Source organism: Atractosteus spatula, chromosome 6 (assembly GCF_055471065.1).
Source record: "Atractosteus spatula isolate fAtrSpa1 chromosome 6, fAtrSpa1.hap1, whole genome shotgun sequence".
Classification (NCBI taxonomy): domain Eukaryota; kingdom Metazoa; phylum Chordata; class Actinopteri; order Semionotiformes; family Lepisosteidae; genus Atractosteus; species Atractosteus spatula.
Window position 1 is genome coordinate 35,249,060 of NC_142711.1, and position 21,757 is coordinate 35,270,816.

The 21,757-nt window shown below is 40.1% G+C and overlaps 1 protein-coding gene across 1 annotated transcript in view; it reads left to right on the forward strand.

The window, feature by feature from the left end:
* The first annotated feature begins 499 nt into the window (after positions 1 to 499).
* The window catches only part of LOC148832826 (scavenger receptor cysteine-rich type 1 protein M130-like), a 47,652-nt gene continuing 26,394 nt past the window's right edge, over positions 500 to 21,757 (forward strand). Inside the window, exon 1 of the mRNA XM_088918152.1 lies at positions 500 to 752. Within this exon, the coding sequence (XP_088774278.1) occupies positions 500 to 752 (253 nt within the window). The remainder of the gene's footprint in view (positions 753 to 21,757) is intronic.

Consider the following 21,757-nt stretch of genomic DNA (forward strand, 5'->3'; position numbering starts at 1 on the left):
ACTGGATATGTTGTAGAACATCGGTCTCTAAATAGTTAAGGTTATCTTTACAACACACAGGCAGCAAATAGACAGTTTACCTCATACCCTTAACATTTTAAAGACAATCAATATCCATAAACATATGAGCCTCCTTAGATATGAACGATACTAAGACATGACGTATGTCACAGAGTGAAAAAGAAAGTGTTATATTGAAATATTTTGAAACATCCACCCCACCCAACCAGACAGACTGCACCCTTTGTTTTCACAATCAGGAGTTCAAGTATCGAGTGTGTTGGTACCTGTAACCTTTGTTGTAGATAGTCACATGATTACCCGAAAAAGCAAGGTGCTATATCTCGGAAACGAAAGCAGCACAAACTGCTACATTCAGCGTCACAGACCAATGAGGGGTGTTTCACCATTTGTGCTGTTCGGCCGAGGTGCTGGGAACCCGAGAGGAAGCCGTATCGCTGCCTAGAGAAAGGAGACGGGAGCTGTGTGGTTTTGGATGATGAGCCGGGAAACAGTAAGAAATTCGGGGGCACTGGGGAGCACGCAAGGAGACCGGACCGTTGGAGGCAGAACAGGTGGCGATGCAGGGTCTCAGGCAGAGGATGGGAAAATATCGTCATTTGTTGTTGTTACGGTCAAAAACGCCACCCCCGGAGTTGAGAGAGATTCTGGGGGGAAAAACATGGAAATGGTCCTTTTTCAGCCGGCGGGACGGCCTGCACGCTGGCGGAGAGACCCATTAGGGGATCTGGGTACACAGCCGCCTGCTTTACTCCCTTCCTCTGACCGGGCGCCGAGACAGACCAAGAGGCCGGTAAGATGTTACACAACCCAAACTGCGGCTCCAGGACTCTGTAACAGATCTTCCGCGGCACCACCTAGCCGAGCCGTGAGCACCTCGCTTTCTTTTTTTAATATTTTTTTTAGTATTTAAACACCACAAATACAAAAAAGGAGACAGAATATTAAAATAGATACAGAAATAAACAATTCACAGCCAGAGGAATTCAGAATTATAAAAGCTGAAAATGATACTTTTTACATATCGCCATTGTAGGTCTTGACTTTTGATTCTTTACATTTCTACTAGAATTTAAATAAAAATTCTACCTTAAAAGCATTAATAGAGGGAGCAGTATTAAGCTATTTACTTTTGTGGATGAAGTATTTTACCAAAATAATGAACAGATTGATAATAAAAACATATCCTTTATCCAAATCAAATCTAACAAAATATTACTTTCTCTCCACAGACAAACACAGCAACATGAAACAGGAAGACCTCACCGTGTCCTGTGTGCCTGACACTGTACACACAGGGGTGTAGCCAGGAACTGATTTTTGGGTGGGCCTGTGCAAAAGTGGGTGGCTCGGACTCTAACTGACCGTCCTGCCAGCATAGGTGCACCTCTCCAATTTACAATCCAATCCTCAAGCGGTATAATCAAACAGCAGAATTAGCAAAACCTTATATATACTGTACATACTGTACTGTCTCTCTCTCACACACACAGATTAAGCAACAATTACCCAGGCTGCTGAACGCTACTGTGCCACGGACACAAAAAAAATCAGTGCCTACCTCTGTTGTGAGGTTTTAGTCTTCTAGACCAGATGTAGACGTCACGGCTTGGAATTGAATATGGTGATAATCTTGTCACTGTCTAGAAAGTCGACAAATTCCCGTTCAAATGACTAGTTTGCAAAGGTCTCTCATATTAGGACTTTGTCTTTAACTAAAGGAAAGCTGCAAGAGCTCATTTTCACTTGTTGCTCCTCACAGTTTTAAGCTGCTTTTAGATTGTTCAGTAGTTTTACTAGTTACTCTGAAGTTTATATTTTATTGCAAAACACAATGAACACAACGCAAAACGCAAGATTCAAAATCTTTAAAATACCATGCAAGGTTTACCTTGCCTATATAGTCGCATTACAGTGTAATACAGACTTTTGATGTCATAGCTTCCACAGCGCATTCACGACTCCGATAGCATGTCATGATAGGAGTGTGCGCATCACGATCACATCTCAATATCTATTGCGACTGGTGCATTACTGTCATGGTGCCACTGTCACGAAATTAAGTCCATACATCTCAATATGACATACCCAAATAAAACGCGTCTGCCCCAATGTTGTGACATGGAGCCCGCATATCACGATATGGCATACCCCTGACAAAATGCCCACCCCATATGATACAGTATTAATCAACCCATTTTACAAATGAGGAATTCTAATATACTGTAACAGTGATGATTTTGCTGTCATCTTGCATCTATTACATTCATTACATTCACAATTTATTACATTCACGAATATTTGTATAATAGTTTAGTCTCCAAATAACACTCCTAGATTTTTAGATGAAGAGTATTTTTACAAACTAAAGTACAGCTCATACATGTTAGTCTTGAAAAAATCTAGGAGCATTATTAGTTAAGTTAGTCAAAACTGACATGTATGAGCTATACTTTAGTTTGTAAAAATACTCTTCATCTAATAGTGTCAGAATTGAGGAGAAACTTATGGGGATCTTTAAAACTTATAAACATGTAGCCCGTTAACTATATCGAATTGATAACTCTGGAGTATCAGTGTGCCATGTGGTTGAATTAATTTGGGAAAAGGACCTGGCTGAACATCTGGAGCCTGAAAAGAGGAATAGGATCTGGAAAGACAAATACAAAGTGTCTGTTTCTGTTCATCATAAGCATCTGCAATTTAATTTTCAGCACAGAGTGTATTTGACGAAAAATGTCATCAAACAAAAACTGATTTGCAGCTCACAGTGCAGCTCTTAAAACACTCTTCACACTTTAATAGCATCAGAATCGAGGAGAAGCTCACGGGGATATTTAAAACTTATACACATGTAGCCTGTCAACTACTGTATATTGAATTAACAAGAGCTCTGGAGTTTATGTCACAGTGAGGTGCAAGAATTATTTCCTGCCTCATATATGACTATGCCATCTAGCAATGCAAACGGGGTGCAAGGGCCCCTCTACATTACAGGTGTGTTTATCTCCCAGAATCACCAGTGCACACACAGACCAGCGACAAACATTTGTATCATTTAAGTGCCCTTTTTATTTTCTATCCACATTCACTATCACCCAAAGACACAACGAAAACAGCATTTGCAGCAACAAAAGGTCCTTCCAAGGGTCATAATGAATCCAGAGGGACAGCAATCTTTTCTGTAAAGTAATGAAGAGAGGCCACTCGAACATTTCTTCTTAGTACCTGTAAAGTCTTTGATGGCCCACTTGAAAGAGAGGCCAGTCCAATTTCCCCAGTCTCCATTCAGGTTACACTAGAAATCCTCCCGCAGGCTGTATTACATTCCCCTCAGTTTGTAACGGCTAGCCAGCTTGTTTCTTTGCTCCTTGCCTTCAGGTATTAAAAGTCTCTGTACAGTACCTCTGTTCCAATGCCAATGTCTCCTGTGGTCATCAGTTCCTGATCCAATAGGTCTTTGCCTATGTACTGTAGTCTTGTACTCTGCAGCTTCCCTTGTTCTGCCTGTGTCATCTCCAAGGTCTGCAGACTGTAAGGAAGACAGCACAAAGTATCAGTAATGTCAGCCTAGAAGAAAGTGTATATATATACAGTATGATCTCTGAATACAAAAGAAGGGTTTGAAGCTGACACTGGGAGGGGATACAAGTGGAAACTGATTGGCACTACCAATGGAAAAAAATGGTAAGAAGCCTATACTGGGTTGGCAGAAAAACACTTGAGTCAGTACTAATGTGCATGAAGGATATAGAGCAAGATTATTACTATATTAGCACCATCATTACTGCTGCAGTATCGCTCTTTACCCATGCCAAGTATGAGATTCTGTTTATGTCCATCAGTACAGACTTCTGTGCTTCTGTCTGTTTCTCTCTGCTCACTGTCAGGGATGTGCTTAGAGATGAGATAAGATTAATTTATTGGCCATATACAATTCCTAATACAATTTCTTGTATTAGGAATTTTGTCTTTTCGCATAACCCAACTTGCTCTCCATGAGACAAACATATAGGTAGAGAAGCTTTGGGTCAGAGCACAGGGTCAGGCATTTATACGGTGCACCAGGAGCAGTTGGGGTTAAGGACCTTGCTCAGGGGCCCAGCAGAGTAGGATTTTGTCTGCCAGCCATGGGATACGAACCGGTAATCTTCCAGCCACAGGCACAGAGCCTTAGCCACAGAACCACCATACCGCCGTCCTTAAGAAAATATTAAGATGTTCTATTTCAAGGGTGCCCAACATTTAATAAGATTGTAACATGTATTGTAACATGTAAGATTTACCTTTTCATTTGCTAGTCCAGCGTGATCTACCAGTGTGAATTTCAAGGAAAAGTTCACTCCCCCATCTACATAGAAGGGTCTGCGGTGGAGATGGTGAATAACTTCAAATTCCTAGGTGTTCACATCTCTAAGGACCTTACATGGACACTGAACACCTCCAGTCTCATCAAGAAGGCACAACAGCAGCTGTACTTCCTGAGAAGGCTGAAGAAAATACACCTACACCCACAGATCCTCACCAATTTCTACAGAGTTACGGTGGAGAGCATACTGACCAGCTGCATCACAGTCTGGTACGGCAACTGCACCACATCCGACCGTAAGGCACTACAGCGGGTGGTCAAAACTGCCCAACACATCATCGGCAGTGCCTTACCATCCATCCAGGAAATATACAACACCAGGAGTCTGAAAAAAGCCACCAAAATTATGTCTGACCCCACTCACCCCAGTCATAACTTGTTTGTTCCCCTACCATCTCGCAGAAGGTTCCGGTCACTCCAGTCGCACATAACTAGACTCCAAAATAGCTTCTTCCCCAGAGCTGTCAAGTTGGTGACGCCCCCACTCCCTTCCACCTTATTATGATCTCTCCTAACATCCTCCTGTACCCACAACCACTGTACTCCTACACCACCACACACACATGTAAGCCAAAATTGTACTGTCCCCTCGATAGCCCAGTAAAATTGTAACAGGCATAATAATATTTAATATTAATTAACCATACTACTTTTAACCACACTATTTTTTTGCACTGTTCCAAGAATTACCTTGCACTGTTTTTGTCCTGTTAAATTTTCTCCGTTTGCGGAATTTTGCACAGTTTTCGATTACATGTTATTTATGTTATGTTATAACATGTTGTTACTATTATTGCTATTGTGTAACTGTCTATTGTCTCATCTTCTGTCCTATTTATATACTGCACCTGAGTGACTAATGAGAAACACTTTTCATTATACTATGCACCTGTGTAAGTTTAATGACAATAAAGTTGAAAGTTATGCTGTGATAAAGGGAAAACAGACTGTGGACACATCAGTATGTAGTGGCAAGGCTTATTAATAATACAGGAATTAAGTTTGCTTTTCCCTTGCCAGTCTCTCTCCCTCATCTTAGTGGTGCTGGACACAGAGAGGCCATTCCATTTGGTTCAGATTTAAGGTGTTTTTCCTGATAAGGAACAACTCCCAAGGCTGAGATTCTCCAGCCACCCTAATAAATGGTAATCTCTGGTGCCTTACTGTCTGGGAGATTCCAAGGGAGAGTCTCATCCCAGGTTGTTTACAACCCTAATGTCAGAGGCATTGTTACTCATCCTCCACCTCGATCAGCCAATCAGGAACTGGTAAGGCAGGGTAACCCTGTGTGGGTCTCGAATGCCCGTGGAACATTCAACCAATGGACGACCGTAGTTCCTCCAGATAAAAGAGGCAGCACAGGGCCCAGAACGTGCCCCACTAGGACATTCTCAGACTCAGCTCGGACAATCACATGATGGCCAGTGAGTCCGAGTGCCAGGACTTTACTTTGTTCTAAGAATCGAGAACAGAGGTCGCCCGCACGTAACCAAAGGATCCACCCAAGGTGAGCCCAGCAGCAAGCCTCGTGAACCGCCAGTACCCCACCGCGAACGCTCACCTGATCAACAAGTGAACTACTGTACGGTCGGAACTGTCGATGGCTGAATCTCAGTACTCAGGACTAGCGCTACTAGTGACACCCTCACTATAAGATCTGTTATGTTTATATGCACATTTTATATATTAATAAGTGTATTCTCATGTATTAGTATCCGTGTGTGTGCGTTGCTGAATTATTCTGCAAGGTCGGTTTTCTAATAGCCATCAAAGAATCATTTTGTGACTTATTGCTACAATTAATAATTGTCCCAGTGAATGCACAAAACCCCTACAAGTACAATAACGATACCCATCACTAAAATGACAGCAAATAAAAGCAAGTGACTCATGCTACAGTGAACACGTAATGTTCCCCATTTTAGAACATTAGCACTGAGAAGCTTACTTGTGAGCACTTGTAATTTTTTTTAACGTGTTGACACTGCTGATCATGTTGATGACATTTTTATTGTGTCCCTGCACCTCGAAATTCAGCTCATGCAGCAGTTCAGTCAAGTTTGTGAGGAATGCTAAATCCAGAAGCCACTGGTCATCCTCTAATTGGGCATATTCACCATGTTTAGACGACTTGAGAAACTCTTTGATTTCAAGCAACAGCTGTCTGAACCTTGCCAAAAATGTTTGTTTTTGAAATCTCCAAAAAGCAAGTCAGCAAACATTTTTTTATTACTTCTCAATCCCTGAATAACTTTTTTTGTTTAGCCAGAATGTGGCTCACACAGAAAGATGCGATGATTGCCGCTTTCCCTCTTGTATTAGGCCTAGTGAAAACCAACTGCTGCTAAATTTTAGCTCCACATTATTCGTTAGTGCTATGTTTGTGCCGGTTTGTGCCGTTGAAAGTAGTGTTTGTGCTGCTTTCGTTTCCAAGATATAGTGCCTTGTTTTTCCGAGGTCGTGACATCACTCAGCCCCCCTACAATGTCGTAGGGGAACTGGACTGGTCTCATTCCTTAGAGCTACGTTTGTGCCAGTTTGTGCCGTTGAAAGTAACTTCCCAGCTGCTTTCGTTCCTGAGATATAGCACCTTCTTTTTCAGGGGTGACGTTACTCAGCCCCCCTACAATGTCGTAGGGGAACCGGACCGGTCTCAATCGTTAGTGCTGTGTTTGTGCCGGTTTGTGCCGTTGAAAGTAGCGTTTGTCCTGCTTTCATTCCCGAGATATAGCGCCTTGTTTTTCTGGTGATCACATGACCATGCACAGTGACTTTGACCTCCAGAACACAGTCTGCCGAGTTCAAGCGCCCTGTTATCAGCGAGAGAGTAACAGTTCTGCAGCTTTGTTCCTCTGTTTGCCCGGGTGGGGGGCTGGCAGGGGATTTTGCATTTAATATCATTATCTTCTATGCATTTGTGTGAACAGGAAAATTAAATTTGTCTCCAATATCATACCCGAAGTAATCAGTTTCGCATTGTCTCCTTAAATAAACATAGGCATCAAGGGACGTGTGAAGATTCAACCTGTCTGTCGAGCCACATATTTAAAAAGACTTGAATTTGCAACTTTCTGAACCATTGTTGCTCTTTTTTATGCAAACCACATTTGCCAACGTGAAAAGGAACTAGGATTTCGGGACTTTTTTTTAAAGGGGCACTATGTACAAAGTTTACACAATTCATAACACATCCGAGAAACAAGAGTCTATCATCTTACACATGCAGACCACGACAATATTGGAAAATATTTTTATTTTCATAGAACAGAAATGAACATATATCTAGGTTCTTTGAAAAACTGGCATTATCAATGTGTTTGTATTTACAGAGGTCTTATGCGTAAACATGAAACGATTAGCTCACAGTCCTTTTATCTTTGTGTTTCTGGTCAGTCCTTGGTGTAGAATACAGTGTGAGGGCACATCTTAACCTCTGAAGACACAGATATGAGTGCCTTTGTTAGATCGTCAAATTTCTCCCAAGTGAAGTTGTGTCTTTTGCAGAATGCAATGTAATGACCCAGGACATGTTTGCTGGCAGGTGGGCAGAACGCAGTGACATCTCCTAATTTGAAGGTCTCCCCATTTAATTCCAGGTTATGTGGAAAATCTGAAAGTTGACTTTCAAAGATATTTTGATACTGGACGGTGTTTTCTTCATGACTCAGCCAATCTCCCATGTTACAGTCAATGACAAGATGTTGCCCAGTTGACAAACTGTGCTTTACAGTATTATTACACAAGATGTGTTCTGATAAAGTTGGGTCATAAACTTGCATTTCTACCGGAGTGTTCTGCACATCTCTAATTTTAGAGAGACATTTGTATTGGCCTAATTTAATTTGTTTCTGTACAGCCTCCTGTAGCACTGCTACTCTTCTTGATCTCAGTGTATTCAAATCTACAGAAACAAATGGGATTTTAATCCCTAGCTAGACCCATGGCCCAGGTATTATGGGAAATGTTTAATGCAAAGTATAGCGAAGTCCGATTAACACACAAAAATGTAACAAAAACTATAATTTCACCAAACCTGGCTTTAACTGTACTTCTTCCCAATTTTCACGTGATTAATAATAATATCCTTTCAGTTATATAGCGCTTCTCTGGAAACCCCAGTGAAAGCACTCTACAGGTGTGGTGGAATTTGCCAGGAGAGGTATTCTCATTCACTCAGTAAGGTCTTTATTCATATTGCAATATGGGAAAAAGCCATCAGCCGTCTGTGCAGAGAAGTGAAAGCTGATTCAAAAGCAAGCAGGGAGAGCCCTTGTTTTATATCTTGTTTAAGCTGATGCAACACTTCAAGGACAGGCAAAGCAGTAATTTTCCATTACTTATAGGTTTTTGCTTTTAGCAAAGAAGAGCAATTGTTCAAATAGTTTCTCATACTCCCTTCTTCAAGCAGCAGAGATAAACATTATTAAAACATCCCGTGCCCTTGACGAGTTGAGTGCTATCACACTTTGTTCTAAGTATCCAGCTGCTTCTGCAGCACAGCTCTGTCCGTAAACAACATTTTTAGGATAAAACACCTTTTCTCAGTAACTTTCCATTACACAGGTAATGGGGACTTCCTTCCACCGTGTAAATGAAAATAACTACGTTTTTTACATTGTTACGGATTACAGTTTAAGTGCACATTAAAAAGTTGTTATATATGTAGATAGAAATTGATTGATTCATACATTTTTAGACCCGCCTACTCACGTTTCATCATTTGTGCTGTCTTGGTTGGGGAGGGGGGAGACTTAATGGAGCTGGGCAAGCAAACATGTCCAGGGTCATTACATTGCATACTGCAAAAGACATGACTTCACTTGGGAGAAATTTGACAAACTAACAAAGGTACTTATATCTGTGTCTTCAGAGGTCAAGATGTGCCCTCACGCTGTATTCTACACCAAGGACTGATCAAAAACACAAAGATAAAAGGACTGTCAGCTAATCGTTTCATGTTTGAGCATAAGACCCCTGTAAATACAAATACGTGGATAATGCCAGTTTTTAAAAGAACCTAGATATATGTTCTCTTATGTTCTGTGAAAATAAAAATATTTTCCAAAATTGCCGCGGTCTGCATGTGTGAGATGGTAGACTCTTGTTTCTCGGATGTTATGAATTGTGTAAACTTTGTACATAGTGCCCCCTTAAAAACGTTTCTTTTTACGTTGGCGAATGTGGTTTGCATAAAAAAGAGCAACAATGGTTCAGAAAGTTGCAAATTCAAGTCTTTTTAACGTTGCTCGACAGACAGGTCGAATCTTCACATCTCCCTTGATGCCTATGTTTACTTAAGGAGACAATGCGAAACTACTTCTTCAGATTTTTTAAAAAGGACACTGCTACGAGATAATAAGATGTGTTCGTTAAAGCCTCTTTGTAAGAACATACAATTGTTTGCTAATGTTCGCTTTTAAAGGCTACACCTGCAGCTCTTCTGATTCGGGTATGATATTGGAGACAAGTTTAATTTTCCTGTTCACACAAACGCATAGAAGATAATGATATTAAATGCAAAATCCCTTGCCAGCTCCCCACCCGGGCAAACAGAGGAACAGAGTTGCAGAATTGTTACTTTCGCGCTGGTAACAGAGCGCTTGAACTCGGCAGACGGGGTCACTGGAGATCAAAGTCACCGTGCATGGTCACGTGATCACCGGAAAACCAAGGCGCTATATCTCGGGAACGAAAGCAGGACGCTACTTTCAATGGACAACCGCAGCACTAACGATTGAAACAATTCCGGTTCCCCTACGACGTTGTAGGGGGTCTGGGTGACATCACACCCAAAAAAGAAGGCGCTATATCTCGGGAAAGAAAGAAGCTCGGAAGTTACTTTCAACGGCACAAACTGGCACAAACGTAGCACTAACGAATGAGGTGGGTTTCATCGTTTGTGCTGTCTGTAGGGGGGGCAACTTCACGGAGCTTTAAATTTTTCCACTTCTCTTTTCAACTCACTTTTAGCGGGAAAGTCTACATCATACGTTTTGTGTGCAATTTTGAAATGTTGTATATTTCCCTTTTTCGCGTAGACTCTAGCATTGCAGATTTGAATGCGAAAATACAAAAAATAACATGCTCCCATTCATTGTGGTAACGGTAATTTTTCGTCTCTTTGCTTCATCATTTTCGTTCAAACACTACAACTATCAAAAAGGCAATCAAACTTATCAAACTGCAGCTTTACACATTTTAATATGTACTGGTAGTTTTTGAGCTGATGAGTTTTCGTTTTATTATTTTGTGTCTAAAGAGGAAAAATGTCCAATGTAAAAAAAAATGGTGGGTAGCTGCGTCAGCATGCGTAGGCTGCAAAGGAACAATAGGTTTATTATTCCATGCTGAAAAAAAGAAGTAAGAGAACACAACGTTTCGGCCGTGGAGCCTTCTTCATGTGGCATAAGGTAGGAACGTGATTCGTCTGCAAAAAAAAACAACGCGCCAGGCTTGCTTTCGGGATGTTTCTGTTAGGAAGAGCTATTGGCGGGAAAAGGAGAAAACTTAATACAACAAATGAAACCTCACAAAACATGCATATATATATGTGTGATGTTTAACTTATGGTTGATCTTTAGAAATGAATTATGCAACTTGAAATTGCAGAAAAGAAGGAGGGCATACGTTTTCGTCGGAGTCTCCGAAGAAATACCGGACAGGACCTAACATGAAGACTATGCTGGAAAAGACAGGTTTATACAGTATTTTACCTTCGAACAGTATGTTACAAGGCAGTATACTGTACTGTGCTCCATACGTGCAGTGTGAAACGATCATTTTAATGGGAATATTTCCAGTAGGTTTGTAGTAAATACTGCACATATTGTAGTATTTGCCTTGGTGCTTAATGGGTTTTGGGCAGTGTTAATTTGACTGAGGAAAATAATGTAAAAATGTTCGTCAATTACTGTAGGTGTTTTTATTAATTTTCGCCAAAAATGACAAAACGCTCATGAAAATAATCCATGAATTTGTAGCGCCACATGAATTAAAAGCACTCATGCACCTGTGCACTGATAAAATATCTTTTTTACATTGTAGCTAGTTTAGCATTGTAGCTAAAACCATTTTAAATTTCACGAGGAATGACAGCAGCCGAAAGCTTGGGAGAAATTAGAATCGTTTATTGTGATGTGGAGATTTGGCGTAACCCGCTTGGCTGAGGGCCAACCTCCCTGCCGTTGGACGGGGAGGATAGGACCCCCATGCGACCAATGGGGTAGCTGCAAAGGTGGAGAGGGGGTGGAGGAGGGATGCAGAAAACGAACGAGGAAGAGGAGAGGGTGACATTTGATATTTATGGAGACCGGTTGCTTACGTCAGGATTAGTGAGAATTGCAGCAGCTGTGTCGAATGAGCGCGGCTGCCTTCATTCCTCCCGAACTTTCATTAAAAACTCCATATCAAACGAGAGACGGAAGAAGAGTAATTCGTATTTCATAATTTGCGGGTTAGAAGATTATTAATTTGATGTCTTGGCTAATGTGTAATGTTTAATACGTTACTATTTTAAATGTGAGAGATGGTCGTATATGATGTGCGTGCTGCATTTCAGCTTTTTAATTTGATTTGTCAGTACTACCAGTAAAGTGTCTGCTCCACGAGGCTGAAGTTGGCTTCTTATTCGCGTTTTTCGTTCCACCTTAAATGCTGCTGCTGTGATGTTATGTCCCTTTTCGCCTTTTGATGGCTCTCTACCCAGGGCCACCGCACCCTGATTCTGGCAGGTGTGAAATTCTGAGGTTAGATGTGTAAATTTGGGGAAGAATGTTTCTCTATCCCAGAATATTTGTCACAGTGCAGTAGGAAGTGCACCTCTGTCTCTGTTTCTCCCCGCTGGCAGTGGAAGCACAGCCTGTCCTCTCTGGGCAGCCAGGTCTGTCTGTGTCCAGTTTCCCTGGCCAGGCTGTGTTCACTGAGCCTGTACTTCCTCAAGGACTGTTTCTGTTTGCTGTTACTTATGTTGGTCAAATATTTGGCTATTGTGTATTGTGGTTTTAGCTGTCTGTAGGATTCCAGTTTATGTTGTGGTTGTGTGTGTATCCCAGTGGGTAAGGTGGTGTTGTGATTTGGATGATTGTGATTGGTGTTGCTGTAGCTGTGCTGTCCTGAGGTTGGCTGGTATCAAGACCAGCTGTAGTCTGGGATCAGCAGGGCCTAGTGGTGGTATGAATTGTGGTCTGTTTCTCAGGTGTAATCAGTATTTGATTACTATCTTCTGTATTTTTATTAATAGTGGGTGTTGGCCTAATCTGGACCCGCACGCGCTGTTAGGTGTGTTTCTCTGCACATGGAGGATGTTTCTACAGATTGATTAGAGTTTCTACAGAGTGTACTTCTGGTCTGTGAGGGGGCCCCACACTTCACTGCTGTATAGGGCAATGGGTTGGATTACACTTTCAGATATTTGCAGCCAGATTCTTGTCGGTGGGTTGATGTTGAAGAGCCTCCTTCTTATTGTGTAGAAAGCCCTGAGAGCCTTCTCCCTCAGTGCCATCACTGCCAGGTCAAAACTCCCACTATCATGAGCTGATAGTGAGACCGAGGTGTGTGTAGCTGAATGTGTGCTCCAATGTGTTGTTGTTGTTGAGTGTGAATTTTTACCTGTTTCCCTGAGGTCTTGCTTTCTTCTGGAAAACCATAACTCTGGTCTTGTCCAGATTGACTGTCAGTGCCCAGGTCTAATAATATGCTACCTTAATGTGAGCATTGGCACTGAGAAGCTTACTTGAGACCTCTTGTAATTTTTTAGAACGTGTTGACACTGCAGATCGTGTTGATGGCATTTTAATTGTGTCCCTGCAGCTCGACATTCAGCTCATTCAGCAGTTCAGTCAAGTTTGTAAGGAATCCACAACAACCCCAGTTAAAATCCAGGTCACAGCAGGACGGGCGGCCGCTTTTACTGTTTGCAGGAATGAAGGAAAACAAAAAAGCTGCATAGCAAGTGTACTGTAAGGTTTCACCCAACTGATGTTGCCCCACGTAAGTGATGTGAAAGAACAGCGCTTCACAGAGGAGTCCATTTCAATCACAGAACAGGAGAGACTTGTTTATGTCGAGAGTAGTCGAGGTATGGAACAGTCTGCCCAGGCCTGTTGCTGGAGTTGATATCCTGGCTTCCTGATGAAATCTTTGGCTCACTAAGAAGCCCCCGGTGGTTTGTGATCTTTCTGTTGTTCTTTTCAGTTGCTTTTGAGTCGACATAGCTTGTCTTGGTCTCTCTGCACAGCAGAATTGTAAATGATCAGCTTAGTGTACAGAAGGAATGTGCATTTGGTACAAGATGCCATGAAGGCTCCAGAAATACATTGGAAACAAATGGCCTGTCGCTAGGGACCAGTATGCAGTAGAAAAGCATGCGAAAAGAGGTGGCTTGTTTCCACCTGGTTTTGAACCTGGGACCTTTCACATGTTAGGCAAATTTGGTAACCACTACACTACAGAAACCTGTAGAAAGTGCTGCTGCTGGTGACTCTTGTTGGGAATACAAAGGAGCTGCATTTTTTTCTCACATCAGTAACCAAAAGTGCCACTTTGGGCAGGGGACGCTGGAGAGAGGAACAAAGGGCGTAATGAATCAAAATGCCGAAACCCGGTATCAAATTTTCAATCCCATTTTTTTTTGCATTCTATTTAAATGTACAGGAGGGCTGGGTGTCCATAAAAAGTTTCCCTCAGGGGACAATAAAATCTTATCTTATTCTTTTCTTCTTGCCACTGCAGTTAAGCCTTAGACTTTTTAGTTGTGCCTTGTATAAAACCATGGTGATTTTCTATTAGCTGTGGGTCTATAGAATAGATTTGAGGTATTTTGGAGAGGCACAAATTTTGGTTTAGTCAGGAGGGGAGTGAGACCACTCCCTGTCCCTCACTGCACGGTCCCAGTCTGGGAACAGCAAGTGGTCTTATAAACCCCAGCAACCTTAGCAAACATACTTATCTGACAAAACCATTGTTATGTACTATTAGCTGAGCGTCTGTAGAGTAGATGTGAGGTATTTTTGGAGAGGCACAAATGTTTGTTTGGTTGGGAGTGGAGTGAGACCACTCCCTGTCCATCACTGCACGGTCCCAGTCTCGGAACAAGAAGTGGTCTATAAACCCCAGCAACGTTTGCAAAAACACTTATCTGACAAAACCACGCTCATGTACTATTAGTTGAGGGCCTGTAGAATAGATTTTAGTTACTTTTGGAGAGGCACAAATTTTTGTTTTGTCAGGAATGAGACTTTTTCCTGTCTAGTTTTGAGGACGTACAATTGTTGTGCTATAAATGTGACTTTACCTGGTCCAGGATGTTTTTTTCTGAAACAGGGTTTAGGGGACATTTATTTTGAAAGATGCTGCCAAGCTAGCGTCGCTTACTGTAGCTAGCACCACGCAACTCTCTTTTTGCGAATGAAAAGGAGATGCGTTTTTTTCTCACATGATTTGCGTTTCATCACTGTTAGCGAAAATGAAAACAAAAAGACAGATAATTGACTAACATTTTCGACATGGCTTTCGTCGGTTGAATTAATACTGCCCAAAACCCCAAATTAAGTACCAAGGCAAATACGTGTATGTGTAGTATTCAATACAAATGTACTTGAAATTATCCCATTACAAGGACTGTTTCACACTGAGGTTATGAAGTATACTCCCTTGTAACACACTGTAATGAGATAATTAAACACCAAAGTACTGTATCAGTCTGCCTTATCACCACGATCTTTCTGTTCTGTGCTGTCTGGTATTCCTTCTGAGACTCCAATAAAAACTTATCCCATTCTCCTTTTTCACAAGTTCCACAATTAATTTATAAACATCAGCCATACGACAAACATCACACAAGCATGCATATTTGTAAAGTCTCATTTGTTAAATTTAGTCTTCTCCTATTCCAGCCCATAGCTAATTGAAACACAAAAATCTGAAAACAAGCCCGATACGTTGCTTTTTCTGCAGGCGAATCATGCCCAACCTCATGCCATGTTGTACAAATGTGTAATAAGTGATCCATCCACTCCCGTGAAAAATGGTTTCGTTTTACGTGTGGAGCTGTCCTTCTAATGAGTTTGAACTTAACCAAAAATCAATTCTTGACAATTTAGATCTGTCCTTATTACACCATGTGAACTCCTTTAGTCCTGGGTGTTTGCATCTCCATATATCAATAATTCCTAAGCCTTGACATAACCTGTGCAACTCCATATCAGGTACAGGGAATCTATCCATCATGACATCAAAGACTGGGTTAAAATCACCCCCTAAAATAATTTCAATATCCTGAAATGTTTCCTTCATCTTATTCACTTCTTCTACAACTTCAAGAAACAAATCTGGAGCAGGACCTCGGTTTTACGTCTAATCCGAAATTTTTATTTTTAAAAAAGGGTGTTGAGAGATCACTTTACTGGCCATATACAATTTCTTGTATTAGGAATTTGTCTTTTCACATACAACAACATGCTCTCAATGAGACACACGGAGAAAAGCTTGGGGTCAGAGCGCAGGGTCAGTCATTATACAACATCATTCTGAACATTGTTGATAATACATGAGTCTGTATGCAGTCCTGGTTACAATTGTTAATGTGAGATGCAAAACGTTGCACAAAGGTGTTTATTTCAGCTGAAAATGACATTTTGTATCATTCTGAACATTGTTGATAATATCTGACTATGCAGTTCTTGTCACAATAGTTACAGTGGGATGGAAAACGTTGCACAAAAGCATTTATTTGAGCTGAAAATGACGTTTTGTAAAATTCTGAACATTGTTGATAATATCTGATTCTGTATGCAGTTCTCGTCACAATAGTTACAGTGGGATGTAAAATGTTGTACAAAAGCGTTTATTTGAGCTGAAAATTATGTTTTGTAAAATTCTGAACATTGTTGATAATATCTGACTTGTAACTATAGTGACCAGAACTGCATACAGACTCATGTATTATCAACAATGTTCAGAATGATACAAAACGTCATTTTCAGCTCAAATAAATGCTTTTGTACAACGTTTTACATAGCACTGTAACTATTGTGACCAGAACTGCATACAGAGTCAGATATTATCAACAATGTTCAGAATGATACAAAACGTCATTTTCAGCTCAAATAAATGCTTTTGTGCAATGTTTTACATCCCACTGTAACTATTGTGATTAGAACTGCATACAGTCAGATATTATCAACAATGTTAGAATTTTACAAAACGTCATTTTCAGCTCAACTAAACACTTTTGTACAACATTTTACATCGAATTGAAAATAGTTTGACCAGAACTGCATACAGACTCAGATATTATCAACAATTCAGGTGGGTAGCTGTGTCAGCATGCGTAGGCTGCAAAGGAACAAGTAATAGGTTTATTCCATGCTGAAAAGAGAAGAAAGAAAACACAACGTTTCGGCCGTGGAGCCTTCTTCAGGTGTGAGAAAGACAGGGCAGTAAGCAAAGGTAATGTAGCGGGAGAACAAAAGCTGGGAGAGAGGAGGAGCGAGGGGTAGGAGCGGGGGACAGAAAGAGAGGCCAATCAGGAGGTGTGATTTCACACCTCTCTTCACCTATCTTGACTTTACACCTCCTGATTGGACTCTTTCTGTCCCCCGCTCCCGCCTTTTGCCTGCAGATGGCTCTCTACAGTCATTTTTAAATGTACTAATCCAGATGGATTACTGTACATATCCTCAGTGAAAGGGACTATCCAAATAAATAGCAACTGTACAAATTGCATTTTTTATGGAATATATTTCAGAAAATCGCAAACCAATTTTAAAAACTCACAGTAACACGAGCTTACACTGGCAAAAGGTGATTTTCTGCTTATTACTATGGCCCTCCCCCTGATTATAAAAATGTCTCACAATTTTAACACCGAGGTGTGAGAGACACTGTAACAGACTCTCAAAATCCTGAATTACAAGAAATTTTACTGTACCGTTTTTGAAATATGACCCTCTGAACATGGCATGAGAGAATGCATTGTGAAAAAGTGATTGCACTTTCTGTTGAATTGTTATGGCCCTCCTGTCTGATTATAAGATCATCTCACAATTCTAACACAAAGGTGTGAGAGACAATGTCTGTCAATGACTGTCAAAATCCTAAAGTACAAGAAAGTACAAGTACAAGAAATTTTACTGTAGCATTTTTTAACACTACAGTGGTGGAGCGGTGGTTCTGTGGCTAAGGATCTGTGCCTGTGGCTGGAAAGTTGCCAGTTCAAATCCTGCAGCTGGCAGAGGAATCTTACTCCATTGGGCCCCTGAGCAAGGCCCTTAACTTCAACTGCTCCAGGGGTGCTGTACAATGGCTGACCCTGCACTCTGATCCCAAGCTTCTCTCTGTGTGTCTCATGGAGAGCAAGTTGGGGTATGTGAAAAAGACAAATTCCTAATGCAAGAAATTGTATATGGCTAATAAAGTGATCGTATCTTTTAAATATGACCCTCTGAACGTCGGACTAAACACTGAAACACTGAAATAAATTATTTGCAGACAAGGACGTCGCAGTTGTTTGCAGTAGGACAGAACTGACACCATTTTCTTTTTGTCTCTGGCAGCCGTTGTGCTGAGAGGTGTTTTTTTTAATAAGACAAATGTAAATGACCAGTGTGATGCATTGAATTTCATAGAAAACACATATGGATCAATTTTGACTCCACATATGGAAAATTTGGATAGTGATACAAGATCCCGTTTAATGTAAAAAATAACTGACGGAGAATGAATAGTTCATATCACCTTAATTAAGGATGTCATGGTATTTAGATGATAAACATTTAATTTGAAGAGCAAAATCTGGGTCATTTTTGACTTATATAGCTATATTCTAGAGTGACATAAGCTAGTGCTCTACCTCGCATGACAAACCGTTTATGCACTCTCAAAGGTTGTCAGTGTTTTACACCAAAAATAAGCTTTATGTTCTCAATAAAAAAACACACAAAAGAAAATCATGTCATTTAAGTCGTCTTTAAATGTAATACATCCTCCTCGCATATCTCTAATCTATTAGCCTAAAGTAGCGCACTAGTGCATATTTTTTATAATACAAACAGACACAGAAGGCTAAAGCATTTTTCCTCATTTAACGTCTTTCCCTGTAGTCTACCTGGGCCACCCTTACCCCATCTCCCACACCACATTTATGCAACTGCTTTGTATATGCAACACACATGAAGCAAACATTAATACAGCAGTGAAATTACACCTAAAGAAACTTGCAGTTGTGAATACTAATAATACAACTCATCTAAGAGTGCTTTTTTTTTTGTTGTCACACCTTATGTCTGCACCCCCACCCCTCTCTTCAATACTAATTCTTTACTGTTGTAATCCTAAATGTCATAACCAGAGCTGCCATTTGCAATACAATATGGAAAAGACTGTCCTATTTTATGTGCTACAATAATTGTAAATATTGCTATTCGTGCACTATTGTATGTGCTGCTCGCGGCTATGCTATCCTGAATCATATCTGTCTGACAAAGATGCAATCCTTGGGCAAATCTAATTCAAGAGTCAGTGAGATAAATCAATATATTTGTCAATTTAAACTATTTTCTCTTTAGTTTTAGGGATTTGGTTTCAGATTTAATTGCCAAATACAGTATGTATATTTACTTTAGATTCTATCCAGATCTAAACCATTCAGTGCTTCCTGTGATGTTTTGAAAATTAAACTTAGTTTTAAGGCTTCATAACTTTCTTGACTATAGTCTTTTGCTTCACATACACAGTACATGCATTTAATCCAGCATCAGGTTGTTTAGGTGTCTTTTCTCATTTTAAAGTATTCTGAGCAGTGGATTAAATCATAAATGTGTACTGATACTGAGTAATAGTGATGGAATTTTGTATTGTTAAATGGAACTCCTTGTGCAGGTACAAAGGACCAAATTCAAAAGATATATTCACCCAAAATATTATGCAGTGCAATGTTAGAGAAGCAATTGGCAAATCTAATCAGATTGCAAATTTTCTGTCTTAACTATACCAAAATCTAGGCCAATATTTAAATCTATGCAGGCCAGCTGGTTCAAGTCCAGATTGGAATAGAATGGGCAGACACTTTAGGTATGTTTTCATGGGATACATTTTTAGTCACCATGTAATAAAAAAAAAGTTTTTAGTTTTAAATTGAGGCATGTTTTAAATTAAGGCATGCAGTGTCAAGTTGAAAGAAACTAAATAGAAATGAATCTGCTAGACAGCTAAAATTAGACAGGTAGGAGGTGTAATGATTCTAATTGAGATTTGAATCAATGATCCTTGGGTTCACTTCATTTACATCTTCTAAACAATAAGGATAGTAAGAAAACAATGAGGAAAACTGAATTTTAGGAAAGTTGAAAGTGGAATTTAAACCAAAGTTTGATATATTAAAAATGTACATGCAATAGATCGCATTCCGAACATTGTGTAAATATGCTGTCACTGTGGAATTAGTCCAAGCTTGTTTCCCAGTTTTTAAATGTGTGTACTGCATTAAACAATTTTGACCTTATTGTTAATTTTGAATCTTCAATTATTTAAAGATACTCAAAAACATTGACAAAGCAGCCAATTGTACATCTTCAAAATTAGCAGTGAAACACAAATCAGAGGACAAGTGGGCTCTACATCAATGAGCATTTTAAGGTGAGTACAGGAGGTATTTATTTGCACACAGTTTGGAGAAAGTGTGAAGCAAGATACCCAGCCATGATGTTGAAGGCGATACCTTGGCTTTTTTCAATAAGCAGAAGAAGAGGTCCTTGGATCAATCAGCTACCTAATCACCAAATGGGCTAAATGTGCCAAATGGACTCTCATTTTTTTACCTTTCTTAAGTTCTTTTTTCTAAAGGAGTCAGCAAAATATCAAATCTAAAATAATAATGAGAGAAAATGGCATTTCCAAAGAGTATGACATTATCTTGGAGAACATCTGAGGTTTTATGATCAAAGACGTTTTACTGTGTGATACACCTGTAAAGAGAGAGAAAAAAAGATTAGGTTAACAGTTGGAACAAGATGTGATTCGTCCTGAACTGTCTGCATGTAGCTCTGTGGGTGAGAGTCTGAGAGCACATTTGAGTTTACTGTAGATGTGTGTGTAACATGACATGAGAGGAAACACAGATGTAGAGCAGATGTAGATTTGGAAACCGGTACTAGACTGGGTACTATTCTGACTTGCCCACTGAAAGACATTCCTTTTGTTCCTTTAAACAACTCCAGATTTAGCACAGCGCTTATGATCATTGTGATGCTGAAATGAAATTTTTCCCAATTTGTTGTTGACGGATCCGCATTTTCTCACATAGCAGCCATTGAACGTCCTGACTCTTTAAAAGATTGGAGATACAGCTTGATCTAAGCAAGTTCTTGGTGCCCTCCACTTCTTAATGATAAGAGATATGAATGATCTTTGAAATGTTTTTATACCCTTCTCCTGATCTGTGCCTTTATACTACTTTATCACTGAGTTGTTTAGTAAGCTCCCTGGTCTTCATGGCTGAATCTTCGCTTGCCTGAGGTTCACTACCTGCCTGAGGAGCCTTGCAGAGATAAGTGTGTAAGTAAATGTAACCACTACTATTGCACACAGAAAACACAGTTTTCTTCTTTCTGTTTTTTTACATTCGATGTGTGGAGTAAGGGAGTAGTGTAGAAGCTGTGCTGGTTGAAGTGGACTGTACTACCCGGTATCATATAACCTACTCAACTTTAACGAGCATCCATTAGGTGTCTTTTCTCATTTTAAATTATTCTGACCAGTGGATTGAATCTTAAAGAAATGTTTGTTGATTCTTTGGAAATGGTGATTGATTTTGTTTTATTACATTTAACGTCTTAACATTTTTGATCACCATGTTACAAAAGAGATATTGCTACTCTGGAATTAGTCCAAACACAGTTCCTAGATTTAAATTAATTTGCTACATTTAACCTTTTTAGCCTTTAACAGGGGACAGTATAAATAAATTAATTCAGTGATTTAAGATCCTCAAATGTACTGTATGTCTTTAGAATCGTGAAACATGAGTCAGAGGACACCAGTGGAATCTACAGTTCATGGAAGTGTATTTTGAAATGAGTGCAGTAGGTATTTCTTTACACAAAGTCTTGTGGGAGTGTATAACAAGCTATCTCAGCAATACTTCTACCCCAAATGGGCTAGAAGGATCACATGACCTCTGTTTGTAACCTTTCTTATGTTCTTATAAAATTCCTAATCCAGCCATCGGAACAACAGAGACTGAAATAGTTCTGTAGGCTACAATGTAAATAAACCTTTGGTTTTTCGTATTAGTATTATCTCTAAGAGCATCTAAGGTTTTGTGATCAAAGACCTTTTTGGTAGGATGCACCTATAGAGAGAGCATGATAT